This window comes from Natator depressus, chromosome 13 (genome assembly GCF_965152275.1).
Source record: "Natator depressus isolate rNatDep1 chromosome 13, rNatDep2.hap1, whole genome shotgun sequence".
Taxonomy (NCBI): Eukaryota; Metazoa; Chordata; order Testudines; family Cheloniidae; genus Natator; species Natator depressus.
In genome coordinates this window covers 17569615-17584892 of record NC_134246.1, presented here as the reverse complement: position 1 = coordinate 17584892, position 15278 = coordinate 17569615, and the positions used below count along the sequence as shown (strand labels likewise).

The 15278-nt window shown below is 41.2% G+C and overlaps 1 protein-coding gene across 1 annotated transcript in view; it reads left to right on the top strand.

Moving 5' to 3' along the window:
- ARFGEF2 (ARF guanine nucleotide exchange factor 2) overlaps positions 1-15278 on the top strand; it is a 57288-nt gene that overhangs the window by 17420 nt on the left and 24590 nt on the right. Inside the window, exons 4-18 of the mRNA XM_074970034.1 lie at positions 65-211; positions 1110-1289; positions 2252-2471; positions 3407-3478; positions 3865-4016; positions 5867-5997; positions 6595-6829; positions 7115-7214; positions 7526-7665; positions 10117-10225; positions 11321-11522; positions 12871-12982; positions 13659-13864; positions 14895-14979; positions 15079-15250. Of these exons, the coding sequence (XP_074826135.1) occupies positions 65-211; positions 1110-1289; positions 2252-2471; positions 3407-3478; positions 3865-4016; positions 5867-5997; positions 6595-6829; positions 7115-7214; positions 7526-7665; positions 10117-10225; positions 11321-11522; positions 12871-12982; positions 13659-13864; positions 14895-14979; positions 15079-15250 (2263 nt within the window). The remainder of the gene's footprint in view (positions 1-64; positions 212-1109; positions 1290-2251; positions 2472-3406; positions 3479-3864; positions 4017-5866; positions 5998-6594; positions 6830-7114; positions 7215-7525; positions 7666-10116; positions 10226-11320; positions 11523-12870; positions 12983-13658; positions 13865-14894; positions 14980-15078; positions 15251-15278) is intronic.

Below are 15278 nucleotides of genomic sequence, written 5' to 3'. Positions count from 1 at the left end.
CTGTATTGCCCGTGTCTTGTAACTGACTATGTGTAATGCTCTAATCTCTATTCTCTCCACTTAGAAACTCATTGCATATGGACATATCACTGGCAACGCTCCGGATAGCGGAGCTCCTGGAAAGCGCCTGATTGACCGGATAGTTGAGACCGTTTGCAATTGCTTTCAGGGTCCTCAAACAGATGAGGGAGTGCAGTTACAAATAATTAAGGTATTTCAGTTCACTGTTTTTTAAGGTTCATTTTAGGAATTTGTTTGCTTAATGGAAAACTTTTTCCATCTTGCATGTTGCGCTGCAGCAATAGAATTCCTAAATCTGAAAGCCAGGGCCAAATGCTTCACCTGCTTACACTTTATGCAGTCCCATTGATTTCAATGGGGTTTTCAAAGGGTGTAAACTGGTGAGGAATGGGGACTTTAAATCTATTTCTTTTGATAAAAATGAAAACAAATTGATCAGCAATTGCTTGAAACTATAAAATTAGAGGCATATATCAGTGGCTCAGTAGCTATTAGTCCACCATACACTGTGCTCAGAAGATCTGGCATGCTATAGTAGCATCACTAGTCTGGTTTTGGTCCAGGAATATTAGGGTATTGCAGGTGAGAGCAGAAGTTTGGTTGGTGGAGATCTAATAATTTGATGCCCAACTTTAAAGCTTCCCTTGGTCAAAGAAAGGAACCTGTGACTGATTGTGAAGGTGGAGAGAGTCCTTGCTTTCATCACAATAGGTCGTCTTCGAGGCAAACATTGATACTTTTAAAATAACTGCATGGAATAGATCGTTCGATATCTCCAATCTCTTTACAAATTTCAGCTATAAAATTATAGGGTTAGAAGAGACTGTAAGGGTCATCTAGTCTAACCCCCTGCCAAAATGCAGGATTTGTTGTGTAAACTTCCTCCAATCTAATTTTGATTTCAAAGAAATAGTCTTATAAAGGTAGGTTGGAGTAGACGTGTGTATTCCATAACAAAGCCACAGCCTACTTATTTACCTGTGTAAATCTTCTAAAATGTGGTTGTTCCTACTTACTTAGATTTCAATCTTCCTGTGTGTGTGTAATATATATTTATATATATATATATATATTTATTTTTTTTTTAGGCTCTTCTTACTGCTGTGACATCTCCATATATAGAAATTCATGAAGGAACCATCCTTCAGACTGTTAGAACCTGTTACAACATCTATCTAGCCAGTAAAAATCTCATTAATCAGACTACTGCCAAGGCTACCCTCACTCAGATGCTGAATGTTATTTTCACCCGGATGGAGAATCAAGCTGTATGTCATTATTGCTTTTACCAATCTATCATCTTTAATATTTAGCCTTGAAAAATGAACTTACTACTCTACTTTTTTGTGTGCTGTTGTGATACAATATCTCTTGTAAAATCAGGGACAAATTCTGATTTGAAATGTGTTACTGGTAAAAGAATTTGACCCTGTAACTTATGCTTAACAGAGCTGCATAAAGGAATGGACACACAGTCTAGAATAAAGCTCCCTCCCCCTGACAACTACAAAAGGACTTTTTATTCTGGATTTGCCCTCAGAGAAATTGTATGTTTTTAAATGTCAAGGAAACGCAGCTCTATTAATCTTTGCTAATCAAATACCGTACATGCAGGCATACTGTACAAATATTTGATTTGATCTTCAAAATAAAGCAATTCATTACACAAGCAAAGCATAGAAGAGACTGTAGACAAAGCAGATATAACTTTTATTAAACATGATTAGTGAATCAACTCAGTAACGTCAAAATTTGAAAGTAAGGGAAAAACAGGGCTCAAATTTGAAGGGGGGTTATGTTTATGCAAAGCTAATCTGTCAAGTGTAATAAAGCAACTTGAATAAAATTTAAGATGAAAAATCCGCAAAGCTTGTACCTAGAGCAGAAAAATTGGTTTCTAATTAAATCTAATAGCCATTAAAGCAGGGGTAGTGAATAGGCAGACCGAGGGCCAAATACAGACCACTAGACGCTTTTGAACAGATCCTGAAATCTTTTAATTTTCTTACCATTATTGGGTGGGTTTTTTATTATTTTTCTTCTCTGGAGTCTGTACCTTGACCAAGAAATTTGGACCTGGACAAAAAATAATTGACTACCTCTGCCTTAAAGTGGGAACTTGTATACATTCTTGGTGTATTTCACTGTCTGATGCTTAAGTTATGTGTTCAGCTTCTCTTTGCTTTATTATGGGGTGTTTTTGGAGAAATAGTATTATCTTGTTTTTTAGATACAAGAGACCAGAGAATTAGAAAAACCAAATCAACAAAAACCCCAGTCTCCCATGATTCAAGATGTGGTAGGATCTCCGAAGATTAATCTACTGCGACACAGCCCACAGGAAGGGAAACCCTCAACCCCTGAAAAAACCGATTTAACAAATGGCGAGCCTGAGAGAACCGAAAATGCAGACCAGAAACCAGAAAGAGATCTGACTCCTTCAGTCTCCGGTAAATAAGATAATGTTGCTTGTGCTGACTTACAGTAAAATGAGTTGCCCACAGGGGTAATTCTGAGTATGTCCCTATACATTCTTTAAACATGCATCTTTTTTTAATGGCTCGTTAAATCATGAAAATAACACTGCCTTTCTTTTGGCAATCTGGTCTGCCTCCCCTCTCCTCCCTCCTATTCTCTACTTTGGAGCACAACCCAAAGTGGCTCTAATTTCTTGGTGTGAAAAAGCATGATCATGTTAGGGACGTTGTTGAAATGGGGGGGGTGTAGTTCCCAAAAGTGCAAGTCTTAACTAGCTCTGTAACTGCCAAGACAAATATTCTAGGCATTTACAGCATTTGTCTTGCAAACCTGTCAGTGAAAGTGGATAGATATCCTTGGGACTCAAACATTTTCTTTACCGAAGTGTAACCACTTTAAAATGAGTGAAATGTTAGTCTTAGACTACTTGGTAATATAAAATCTGTGTGTGCTGGGTTTCGACCTTGTTGTTTTCAGTTGTGGGGCAAATGGGGTGGGGGGGGGATGGAGAAGGTGGGGTAAGGTGTCTAGAAACAACAGAGCTGAAGCTAGTTGAAAGTCCTATGGGGGAACAAATAGTATGTGAACATCTACTTCAAAGATTTTCCTAATTCTACACACGATGGAGGTTGCAGAGGCAGCCTTAATTCTGGCATTTCTTAATCTTTGCTTGACTTTCATACTTAATGTTCTTTACTGTAGGGTTTTTTGTTATATTTGGTAAAATAGTACTACTAACAAATTTTTGCTTTACTCAATAACATTTGACTGTAGAAAACAAAATGTAGTGTTACCTACATAGCGTGTGCGTTTGTGTGTATAAAATGCCTTTAAAAGAAAACACTAAATTGCAGTATTCTTCTTACCTCCCCTGCAAAAAATCCTATTTCTTGGCATATTTAACCAGAGGAAACCACTGATGGAGGCAAGGAAATGGTTACAGCCATCCTGGAGGATGTGGTCGTATCGGCTGTTAAAGGTAAAACTTCCATATGGGAAGAACCTTTTCCAAGTAAACGTGTGTGTGTGTGTGTGTGTGTGTGTATGTATGTATGTATGTATCTCCAACTTTTGCTTTGTGCTTTTAAAAGTATGGAATGCCTTTTTCCTTAAGAATTTATTTTGAGATCCACTGATGTTGTCAAGCACCTACTGAGGTCTGCAATAAGAACACTGTCAATATCCTCCCATGCATCACAGTAACCCTTCCTCTGGGTAAAGCTCCCTCTAGCCAATTAGTGCCACTCTTGTCCATCAACCACAAGAGTGCCACCTGTGCACCCTAAGAATTTGTATAATGACATTGATATGTTAGTGAATTTATTATTGCAAGTATTTATTTGGACTTTTTTTTTTTAATTTAAGTGGCTGAAGAAAAGCATGTTTTAGCTGAAATAGCTAGGCCCGCATCTGAATTAGAAGCAGTGGATCTTGCCCCTGATGGTGGTATTAATGAAAATGTACAAACGAATGGAATTCCAGATGACAGTCAGTCTATCTCCTCCACGGATAATCTGGTAAAAACAAAAACCCCAGACTCTTGAAGATTGCAAATGTCTTTTGGGGGAAAAGATAAATCAGAATGTGTGCAAAAGGACAGCATTTGGTATTTAAAATTAGGTGTGGAACAGTATGTTCTTAATTTTTGCTTTGCTAACTGAAAGTTTGCGTTATAAGAGCATGAAAATAAGATCAGGTTGCATTGTTTTCATATGAGTGCTGTGGTCTGAATAGTGATAAAATAGCCGCCTTCCTGAATGTCTGTAGATATTAGTGTATCTACATAGTTAGTCTGTCTCAATACCTGGATCTAGTGGCTTTCAGTTTTTCATCTGAAAGTTTGGAATTACTTCTTTTTGATGGGTAACTTGGAAAAACAACCCTTTAAGATTTATGGTGAGTTAAAAGAGGCTGTAAAAATAAAATCTATTAAGTGCCCTAGTTATATTACTAGCATCTTAGGTTTGTCTAAATGAACACGTAGTTCGTGTCGGCCTGGGCTGTAAATATGCCACTCACTAGTTTGCCATGCAGTGTCCATGTAGACCCTAGTGGCCCACACTAAAAGTTCCCTAGTGTGCTCTGATCTACTTCAGGGAACATTCAGTGTGCAGCAGGAGAGTCCACACAGACACTTAGGCCTGGTCTACACTACGAGGTTAGATCAGTTTTAGCTGCATTAGGTCGATTTTATAATGAATGTGTCTACACAACCAACCCCGTTCCACCAACCTAAAGGGCTCTTAAAATTGACTGCTGTACTCCTCCCCGATGAGGGGAGTAGTGCTAAAATCGACCTTCCTGGGTTGAATTTGGGGTACTGTAGACACAGCGCTGTGCAATTAGATGGTATTGGCCTCCGGGAGCTATCCCGGAGTGCTCCAATGTGACTGCTCTGGACAGCACTTTCAATTCCAATGCGCTAGCTAGGTACACAGGAAAAGCAACGGGAACTTCTGAATTTCATTTCCTGTTTGGTCAGTGTGGCGAGCTCAGCAGAACAGGTGACCATGCAGTCCCAGAATCACAAACGAGCTCCAGCATGGAGCGAATAGGAGACTCTTGATCTGATTGCTCTATGGGGAGAAGAATCTGTCCAGGCAGAACTCCATGCTATGGCGTTTGCACGGATAACGGCGTGAAATGATTGACTGTTTGCCATTGCTTTCAAGGAGGGAGGGGAGACTGACGACGTACCCAAAACCACCTGCGACAATTTTTTTGCCCCATTAGGCATTGGGAGCTTAACCCAGAATTCCAATGGGCAGTGGGGACTGTGGGATAGCTACCCACAGTGCACCACTCTGTGAGTCGATTATAGCCACGGTACTGAGGACGCACTCTGCTGACCTAATGCACTTAGTGGGGACATGCGCGATTGACTGTATAATATCGGTTACTAAAGATTGACTTCTATAAAAGCGACCTAATTTCATAGTGTAGACATGCCCTTAGTGCACAGCCAGCTAGTCAGAGTAGTTTTAGGCCCCAATTTGCCACAAACTAAGTATTTATATAGCCAAACCCTTAGATTATTGAAACAGAGTTGAAAAAAATCTAATTTACTCTGTTTGCGTGGTATTTTACATTTTTAACAGTAGACAGTGTAAACAAATTAGTTTCACTTTTGGGTTTTCTTCCACCATGATGCTGCTTTGGTTGTGAACACTGCATACAGATGACTTTGTTCTTTAACCACAGATTCCACTAGAACTTAAAAATAAATCATTGCATTCCTGCTAGCTTGGGTAAAGATGACTTTTGCTGAACTTAAATTTGTGGCTAAACTTGGCTTTACGGTGACTCATTTTTTCGCCTTATCAGTTTTTGTAATGAAATTTTGATGTGGTGGTTCTTTGTTCATTAGGAAATGGATGTACCTGGATCCCAGTCAGCTGCCAAATTCTCCCATATCCTGCAGAAGGATGCTTTCCTTGTGTTCCGGTCACTGTGCAAGCTTTCAATGAAACCACTTGGTGATGGACCACCAGATCCCAAGTAATGAGATTATATTTACTGAGTTGTATGCTCTCCAGATAGCTATTTTTAGGAACAAAGGGAAACAGATTGTCTAGGTACTTCATAGTACAGTCTTGGTCATCCAGATCTCCGAGTTACTCCCCTGTTTTGAATACGTTCAGAGATCTTTTTGCATTGAAAATTCCCTGTATGCATACCTTCTTACTTGGATAAACCAAATAGCAGAGGGATACAGTACTGCAGGAAACCATTAGGCAGTAGTTCACGTGGTCTCAACAAAAGTTGCCTTAGCTGTAGTATCTCTGCAGTTCTGTAGAAAGAACATTTACTCCTTCTGCAGTTTGAATCCTATGCTTTTATGCAACCAGTAGGACTATCTGACCCCATCCCATGGGTTGCAAGCATCTAATATTCTCTTGAAGGAGAAGAATCTGCAAGGTAAGAAGGTTGCTCTTCCCTAGCATTTTTGGCGGAGAAGTCAAGCAAGCTGTTACTCTGAAATCAACTGAGCTAGTGCTCATTTCACTTGGCCTCAAGAGTCACTGTGATGTGTGTGTGAGAGAGAGATGAAAGTAACCTATTTTCTTAACGATAGTCTTCCGCTTTCTTCCCCAGATCCCATGAGTTGCGTTCTAAGATAGTGTCCCTCCAGCTGCTTCTCTCAGTATTGCAGAATGCTGGTGGAGTATTCAGGACACATGAAATGTTCATCAATGCAATCAAGCAATATCTCTGTGTAGCATTATCTAAAAATGGGGTCTCTTCTGTTCCTGATGTCTTTGAGCTGTCTCTTGCCATCTTTCTCACACTGCTTTCAAACTTTAAGACCCATTTAAAAATGCAGATTGAGGTAAGCATGCTTTATCTTCATTTTACCTACAAAGTGTTCTGTTAGCTCAATACATTTTACTAATAATGCAAAGCAAAGCACAATACTTTAAAAATTGCTGCTTCAAAATTTTGCTTTCTTTGCACCTTGAAGTACTATCTCCTTTACAGATTGGACATGCATGAGATGAAGACTCTCTTCCAAGTGAAATTACTGCGTACAAATGAATATGCTCATTTAGCATGTTTTTTAAAATTCTTCCGTAGAAAACTACAGACATGTCTTTGTCTCATTTGCTGTGCACAGGTGTTTTTCAAAGAGATCTTCCTGAATATTTTGGAGACCTCCTCAAGTTCTTTTGAGCACAAATGGATGGTGATTCAGACCTTGACTAGAATTTGTGCAGGTATTTAGTTATAAAAGTTCTTCACAATGTAGAAATAACTTTCCTTTTGGTTTGACAATGATCTGGAAATACTGAAGGTAGCTAATGTCAGAGTAGTGGTAGCTTTAAGTGTGTGTCCTTGGAGAAGTATCTGTCTTTTAATTCAAGATTTTTTTTAAATCAAGAAATGATGCATAAAATAACTGTGCTCTGATATCATGGTGATGAGCATGTTTTAAAAAACATACTTAGGTTCTTTCCAGCTATTTTTTTTTTTATTTAAAAGTTCTAGATCTTTGAATTCTAATACTCTGATTTTTCTCATTTTTAAGATGCTCAGTGTGTGGTGGATATTTATGTTAACTACGACTGTGATTTAAACGCTGCTAATATTTTTGAACGCCTTGTAAATGACTTGTCTAAAATCGCTCAGGGACGGAGTGGACATGAGTTGGGAATGACACCTCTGCAGGTAAGAGCAACAACATTGGAAATTACACTATAGGTCTGCTTTTCCCTTCAGTGCCGCCTCCTTTAAATAATGAGTACCACTTAGTTCAGGGGTGGGCAAAATACGGCCCACGGGCTGGATCTGGCCTGCCAGCTGTTTTAATCTAACCCTCGAGCTCCTGCTGGGGAGCAGGGTGGGGGGCGCTCCATGTGGCTCCCGGAAGCAGCGGCATGGCCCCTCTCCAGCTCCTGTGCATAGGGGCAGCCAGGAGGCTCTGCTCCACACTCTGCCCCCACCCCAAGCGCCCCCCTGTAGCTCCCATTGGCCGGGAGTCACACCCAATGGGAGCTGCAGAGGCGATGCCTGCAGACAGGGCAGCATGCAGAGCTGCCTGGCTGCGCCTCCACATAGGAGCCAGTGGTGGGACATGCCGCTGCTTCCGGGAGTTGCTTGAGGTAAGCGCTGCTTGGAGCCTGCACCCCTGATCTCCCTCCCGCCCTCTGAACCCCTCGATCCCAGCCCGGAGCACCCTCCTGCACCCCCAGCCGGAGGCAGCACCCGTTCTCGCACCCCAATCCCCTGCCCCAGCCCTGATTCCCCCTCCCGCCCTCCGAACCCTTCAGTTCCAGCCTGGAGCACCCTCCTACACCCCAAACTCCGCACCCCCAGCCGGAGCCCCCTCCTGCACCCTGAACTCCTCATTTCTGGCCCCACCCTGGAGCCCACATCCCCAACCAGAGCTGTCACCCCCTCCCCCACCCCATCCCCAATTTTGTAAGCATTCGTGGCCTGCTATACAACTTCTGTTCCCAGATGTGGCCCTTGGGCCAAAAAGTTCGCCCACCCCGACTTAGTATACGCTTGTATAGTGTGCAACGCGGCTACAGTTGGTTTTATTGAGAGTCACCTCTGAGTGTCACTGGGGAGGTAGTCCTATTGTTTCATCTCCTAGTGAATTTAGTTGGTTGAATGCCCAATGATAATACTATATTATACATGTTCAGGCCACTCTTTTTGTTGGGGGTGCTAAGGGAGAGTTAACGTTTCCATGATGTGAGGCTTCTCCCTACTTCATCACTCATGTGATTTGAGTCATCTGATTTCCTTCTGCAGCTTACCCCGAGAGCAGTAACATTCTGCGTTACAGTACTTGCATTGTGTGGAGTCCATGGCTTTGACATCACCTCTTCATCACAAGCTGTGTTTTTTCCCCTCTTTAAAATGGCACTCTCTCAGCCATAGACAATGATGGGGCATAACAATCGTTCTTCAGCAAGTGCAAAACTATCCTTCCAGTATTGACCCTGGGCTATGGTAACCTATTGCTTGCTAACAGTAGTGCTGAAAGCAAATTGTAGGGACCGCTCACTGGCATTCTTCACCTTGGAGGTGAACAAACCTCTCCCCCACAGTCACAGGTTCATTAACACTATCCCCCTGCAATCCCCTTGTTGGCCAGGGAATGAAACTGACTGAGGATTTATAGCTTGATTACCTGCCTGTCAAGGTAATGCAGTGCAGCTTACTGGGATGCACCTATTTGTTTTTATTTGGAGAAGGTCTGAATTGTAAATCCTTTCGCAGCTATTAGTAGAGGCGTTTAGAAAATATGAATGTTGTTTACAACAGTATTTCTTGCAATTACAAGGATTAAAAATTGGTGATCCATGATCCAGGACTTACTATAGACAGACCTGGGCCAATATCAATAAAACATTGCTAGATCAAAGAACTGAAGTAACTCTGTATTCTTGCCTTAGGCCTGCTCTACATTACGGGGGGGATCGATCTAAGTTACACAACTTCAACTGCATGAATAACGTAGCTGAAGTTGACGTACCTTAGATCTACTTACTGTGGTGTCTTCACTGTGGTAAGTCGATGGCCGACGCTCTCCTGTCGGCTCTGCCTGTGCCTCTCACCCTAGTGGAGTACCGGAGTTGACAGGAGAACCCTCAGCGGTCAATTTATCGCGTCTAGACTAGATGCGATAAATCGACCCCCCCCGCTGGATTGATTGCTGCCTGTTGATCCAGCGGGTAATGTAGACAGGCCCTGAGTCTCTTCTTCCATTCTTTGGAAGTCCTGGTAACAGCAGGTAAACAGTCCACTTTACCCCTGGAAAGATTGCTTTATCAATAGTTGCATATAATATGGCTCTCCAACTGAAAATACTAAAACTGTTTCAAGCTTAAAAAAAAAACCGACAAGCTGTCATTACTGGTGTCTAAAGCCAACAGTAGTGCTGTACATCAGAACAGTTCTTCTCTATTGTTAAGTCTCTCTGAGGTGAGTTTGTTTCTTAAGATTTTACAGGTGTGATTTAACGAGAGAGAGAGAATTTGTTGGCTTGTTCTCTTCCTGCTTTAGATGTATTTTGCCTCAGCACAGAACTTCTAAATTTTAGTATCTAGGACTTGACCTGTCCAGTACAATGTGATTAATTTTTTTTCCCTTATTTCTTTTCTGCAGGAACTCAGCCTGCGGAAAAAAGGTCTTGAATGTTTGGTTTCTATTTTAAAGTGCATGGTCGAATGGAGCAAAGACCTGTATGTGAACCCTAACCATCAGGCCAGTCTTGGTGAGATTTCCCCTCCACCCCCCAACGTAGAACAATGCATTAAAATGTGGATGTGTCTCCACCAAATAAATAAATATATCTAACTTTTTATGTACACCTTGTTGCTGCTGTTATAACACTAGCTAGCTGTGTGTGTGGTTTTTTTCCATGGGAAACAAATAGAGGTATCTGCCCTGAAGAGCATACAATCTAGATAATGGACTGACAAAACACTCTGAATGAGGAGGATGTGGAAACAGAGAGCATTGGTTACAGAAATAGGATTTTGTGGCTATTTGGTTAAGCATAAAGTTCTGTTTCAGTAACCCATGTCCTCCTTCCTCTGCTTTCCATTCCTGGTGTGTGATCCTCACTTCTATGGCAGATCCACTGACAGGGTTATAAGCTACTTGAGACATAGGTGTGGTTTAAAAAAAAAAAAAAGCTAGCAAAACTTGTGGAAGCTTTAAGATTAAAAATACAGTGTACTTGGTAGACTGAGGAATATCAAAGCTTTATGAAAAGTAAAGTGTCTTGTCTACAGACTGATAATTCACAGTGAACATGGGGAAAGATGCCTGTTTACAGATATATTTCTTTTTCTGTTTAAAAGCTGAGGTTCTAGGAGTTGATCAAGAGACTGAACAGGATAATTCTTATGTGCACTAGTAGTGTGTGTAGGCCCCAGGAATTCAAATAGATTTTTTTTTTTAAAAACCACACACGAGGTGGGGCCCTCATATTGAGTAGTGTGCTGGCCAGCTCTCCCCCGATCACTTAGGTGGTGAAACTGGTGCTATTCTAAGTAGCAATAGCTGTTCTTCTGCACCCTGTACACCATTCTTCACTAGGCGGAGGAGCAGAGATATTTCCTCCACTCTTCTCCCTCACCGCTTTGGGAAACTAGCGTGAGACATAAGATATCCCTAATGATTAAATGTTTGGTGGCTGTCCGCTGGAGAGAGCGGGGTCTGGCAAGGAGAAGGATTGGATGGCTTAAGAGGATTGTGGGTGAGGGGTGTGTGTGTGCGTGCGTGTTCAAATGCTCCTTGGGGGCACGTTGGCTTTTCTCACTAATCCATTTTTATGCTGCTTGTACTCTTCACCTGCATACAGGTCCAGATAGGCCTTCAGATCAGGAAATGGGTGAAGGTAAATGTTTGGAGACTGGAAGAAGACGGAGTAGTGTGAGTTCCTTGGATTCGACTGTGTCCTCGGGGATTGGAAGCATTGGCATCCAGACTGCTGTCCCTGATGATCCTGAGCAATTTGAGGTCATCAAGCAACAAAAAGAGATAATTGAACATGGCATAGAATTGTAAGTGGATTGGCAAGGAAATAAAGGCTAATTAGTATGAATGTTGGATGCATCTTCACTGTTTCTGATGTAGTCACTGTGTATTCTAGGAACCGTGTTTGTTCAGTTTAAAGGGACAGTTGTCATATTAAAGTAGCACTGACAACTAAAAATTACACTTCCTTCTGAAAACCTTTGTTTACTCTTGACACAAGCTAACTCCTGAGGGTATGCTTGTGGCTGACCTGGGTCAGCTGACTTGGCCTTCCAGGCTAAAAATTGTGGTGTAGATGTTTTGGGCTCAGGCTGGAGCCCAAGCTTTGAGATCAACCCCCCTTGCAGATGTCAGAGCCCAAGCTCTAGCCTGAGCCCGAACGTCTACACTGCAGTTTTTAGCCTTGCAGCCCGAGCCCCGTGTGCCTGAGTCAATTGATCTGGGTTCTGAGACTTTGCACCAAGGGTTTTTTATTGCAGTCCCCGAAGTCTACTGTAAATAAAAGGAATTGGGGGTGGGGGATGATCATGTTCACTCTGTGCTCTTGACACAACTTTGTGGTGGTCTCCTTTTAGACTGACTCAGCCACAAAGGAGGGGAGACCTTTTTTAAAGAAAATGTGATTGTAAATTACTAATTGATTTGGAGCTGGTATAATATCAGACTGCTCTTTAATTCAAAAAATGGTTAGACTTCAAGTTGGCAATGACCCTTTCAAATTCCTATATTTAAAAATCCTTCTTGGTTGTATTACTAATAATAAATGAAAACTGAATTCTGCAAGTGCTTTCGCCTTTCGTGCGGTCTGTCTTTTACTCTCTCACACTCACACACACTCACACAGACCTGGGAGAATAAAATGATTGGTCCAATTACATTTGTTTTCTAATCACTTAAAGTTAAATTATACTGGGTATTTACTATGTTTCAAATGCTGTAGAAGAGCGTTCCTTTTAAAAACATCCAAACGCACACAAACCTCCTTAGAACTGTTTTTATTTTATGAAAAAGCTTCTATTAATAACATTTGGAAAAATCAGGTTTTTTATTAAACCTAAATTATCTTGACATCCTTAATTCTAAAAGAGTGGTCTTTGAATATACCACATAATACACAGGATGGGATGTCTAGTGTTACCTAGCTAATGCATTAACTCTCTCCTCCCCCCCCCCCCCCCCCCAATTTCTGGATGTCTTTTCTTTACTATGCACCTTTAAGGTAGAAGTAACGTGATTTTTAAATACCTTCCTTTTATAAGGGCTCTGCATATGCAAGTAAACTTTATGCACCATAGTGTATTGGGAAATGATATTCCAGGTGTAAGCTATAGCTTTTCTGCCTTTTTTTTTTAAATATTCTGTCTGTATGAATAGATTTAACAAAAAGTCAAAAAGAGGAATACAGTATCTTCAAGAACAGGGCATGCTTGGCACCACAACAGAAGACATTGCACAGTTTCTGCACCAAGAAGAACGTCTGTGTTTTGTAAGACTGAATGCTACTTAAGTGATTAATTTGTATTACAAAGATATTCCTTCCCCAGCAATTCAGCTGTTGCTTCTTTCATATTCCATGCCACCTTCCTTTAACTACCTTTTATGGTAGAGAATCTAATGAAGGTTCTCCACTCCCTCCCCCTAGGTTAATCTCAAACCACAACCACACAGTGGTGCTGGAGCATTTTTAATAGTGGGGGCGCTGAAAGCCAGTCGTCCGTCCTCCCCGCCCCGCTGAGGCCGGGAGCAAAGCCCCGGGCGTCCATGCCTGTGCACCACTACTCCCAATTTACATACTCCTTTTAGGCCCTTTGCAGAACCTTTCTTTTGGGAATGGAGGGGACTGGGTGGGATTCCCTTCATGCCTATTAATGCTGCTTTTTAGATTGACCAGAAGAGTGAGCTGGCTTCTTACTGGAGCCAGTTATTTGACAGCATTGACTTCCAAAGGTGGTGCTAATGACACTTAATGGAATGTTGGGACAGTTGAGCAGACTCAACCTTCCATATCCAGCAGTGGCTCTGCTTGTCATGAGCAGCAAACCAGCCTTCTGAGGAAATTGACTGCAGTGCAACTGTTATACCATAAGTTCATTGAAATATAAAAGGGAGAAGATACAGTTAATTTGATACGTAATATTCATAACTGTCTCTCTTGTGTTTAGACCCAAGTTGGAGAATTTCTAGGGGAGAGCAGCAGGTTTAACAAGGAGGTGATGTATGCCTACGTAGACCAGCTTGATTTCTGTGGGAAAGACTTTGTCTCTGCTCTACGGATATTTCTGGAAGGCTTCCGGTTGCCAGGCGAAGCCCAGAAGATTGATAGATTAATGGAGAAGTTTGCCGCTAGATACATTGAATGCAACCAAGGGTAACTTGAAACATAATATTGGATAAACTGTCTTAGTAATGGTCACCTTGTTGGCAGCCTTAGGAAATAAAGTAAGGCTTGACTCATGTTTGCCCCACAACGGCAAGGCACGTTGCAGGGATGTGTGGGGGCAGATTTTGTTGCTGCTGTCTATGCTATACCTGTTCTGTAGCTAAATGGAAGACCCATGGGATGTTCCTGTAAGTAGCTGCTAAGTCATCATGAAGTCTTGCACAGTAGGTGTGGCAGTATTGGCACTTCAGAGAGCACTTTCTGACAGGTGCATGGGATCTAATTGAGCAAGAAGATACTGCATATTCTATTTATCCATGTTGTACTTAATCAGTTCAACAAAATCAAAGTTTTGTGAGCCTTAATTGTTTGTTAGTGGAAGCTTAAAAATCTGGTTTGGTTTGTGTCTCTATGTAATGAGGCATTTTCCCACTTGCCTTCAGCCAATTAGAAAATATGCATGGATGGGCCAATTTATGATATAGACCATTTTACTCTAAAACAAATTTGAAAATGCAATTCTTGCTTGAAAACTTTGACACTGTCTGCTTAAGAATCTATCCTTAATGAATTTCCACTCCCCAGATCAATCTCGCATCACTGTTTTAATAAAAATGAGTATATTTAGAAAGGAAACCTTGATGTGAGTGAATGATACAGTAGTGGATAAATCTTATTCTAATTGCTTGTTGAAAACAGTGGAAGAACATGCAAGAATAGTAAGGAATAGCATTGTTTTTTAAATGTCTTTTTCTGTAATCTTGTAAATGTGTGGCTTCTTCACAAATTCTTCCCTTTCCCCTTCGTTGGCCTTGCTGTAGCTTTCAGTACATATTAAGCAGTAGCTGGGCTAATTTTAAACGTCTTTTAATATAAAAGGCTAAAGTATGAGATTCCTTGTCAGGTTTTACTTTGTCAGGAGTGTGTAATGCTTCTGAACTGCACCTCTTCCCTGGATGTGCAGAGAGAGCTAATGGATTGGGGATCTAGACCTCTAAAATGTGTTTCTCTGTTTCAGGCAAACCCTATTTGCTAGTGCTGACACTGCATATGTTTTAGCATACTCTATTATAATGCTGACTACAGACTTGCACAGTCCCCAGGTAGGAAAAAATCACTATAGAACTGTTACAAGTGCTCTTCTCTAGAACTTGTTCTCAAAATTTGACACCTGACTTTTTATCCTTCTCACCTGTTTAAAGGTAAAGAATAAAATGACAAAAGAGCAATATATTAAAATGAATCGAGGTATCAATGACAGTAAAGACCTGCCGGAAGAGTATCTGTCCACTATCTATGAAGAAATAGAAGGGAAAAAAATTGCAATGAAAGAGACAAAAGAATATGCAATTACAACTAAATCTACTAAGCCAAGTAAGATTTAATTAGAAACTCAATATAA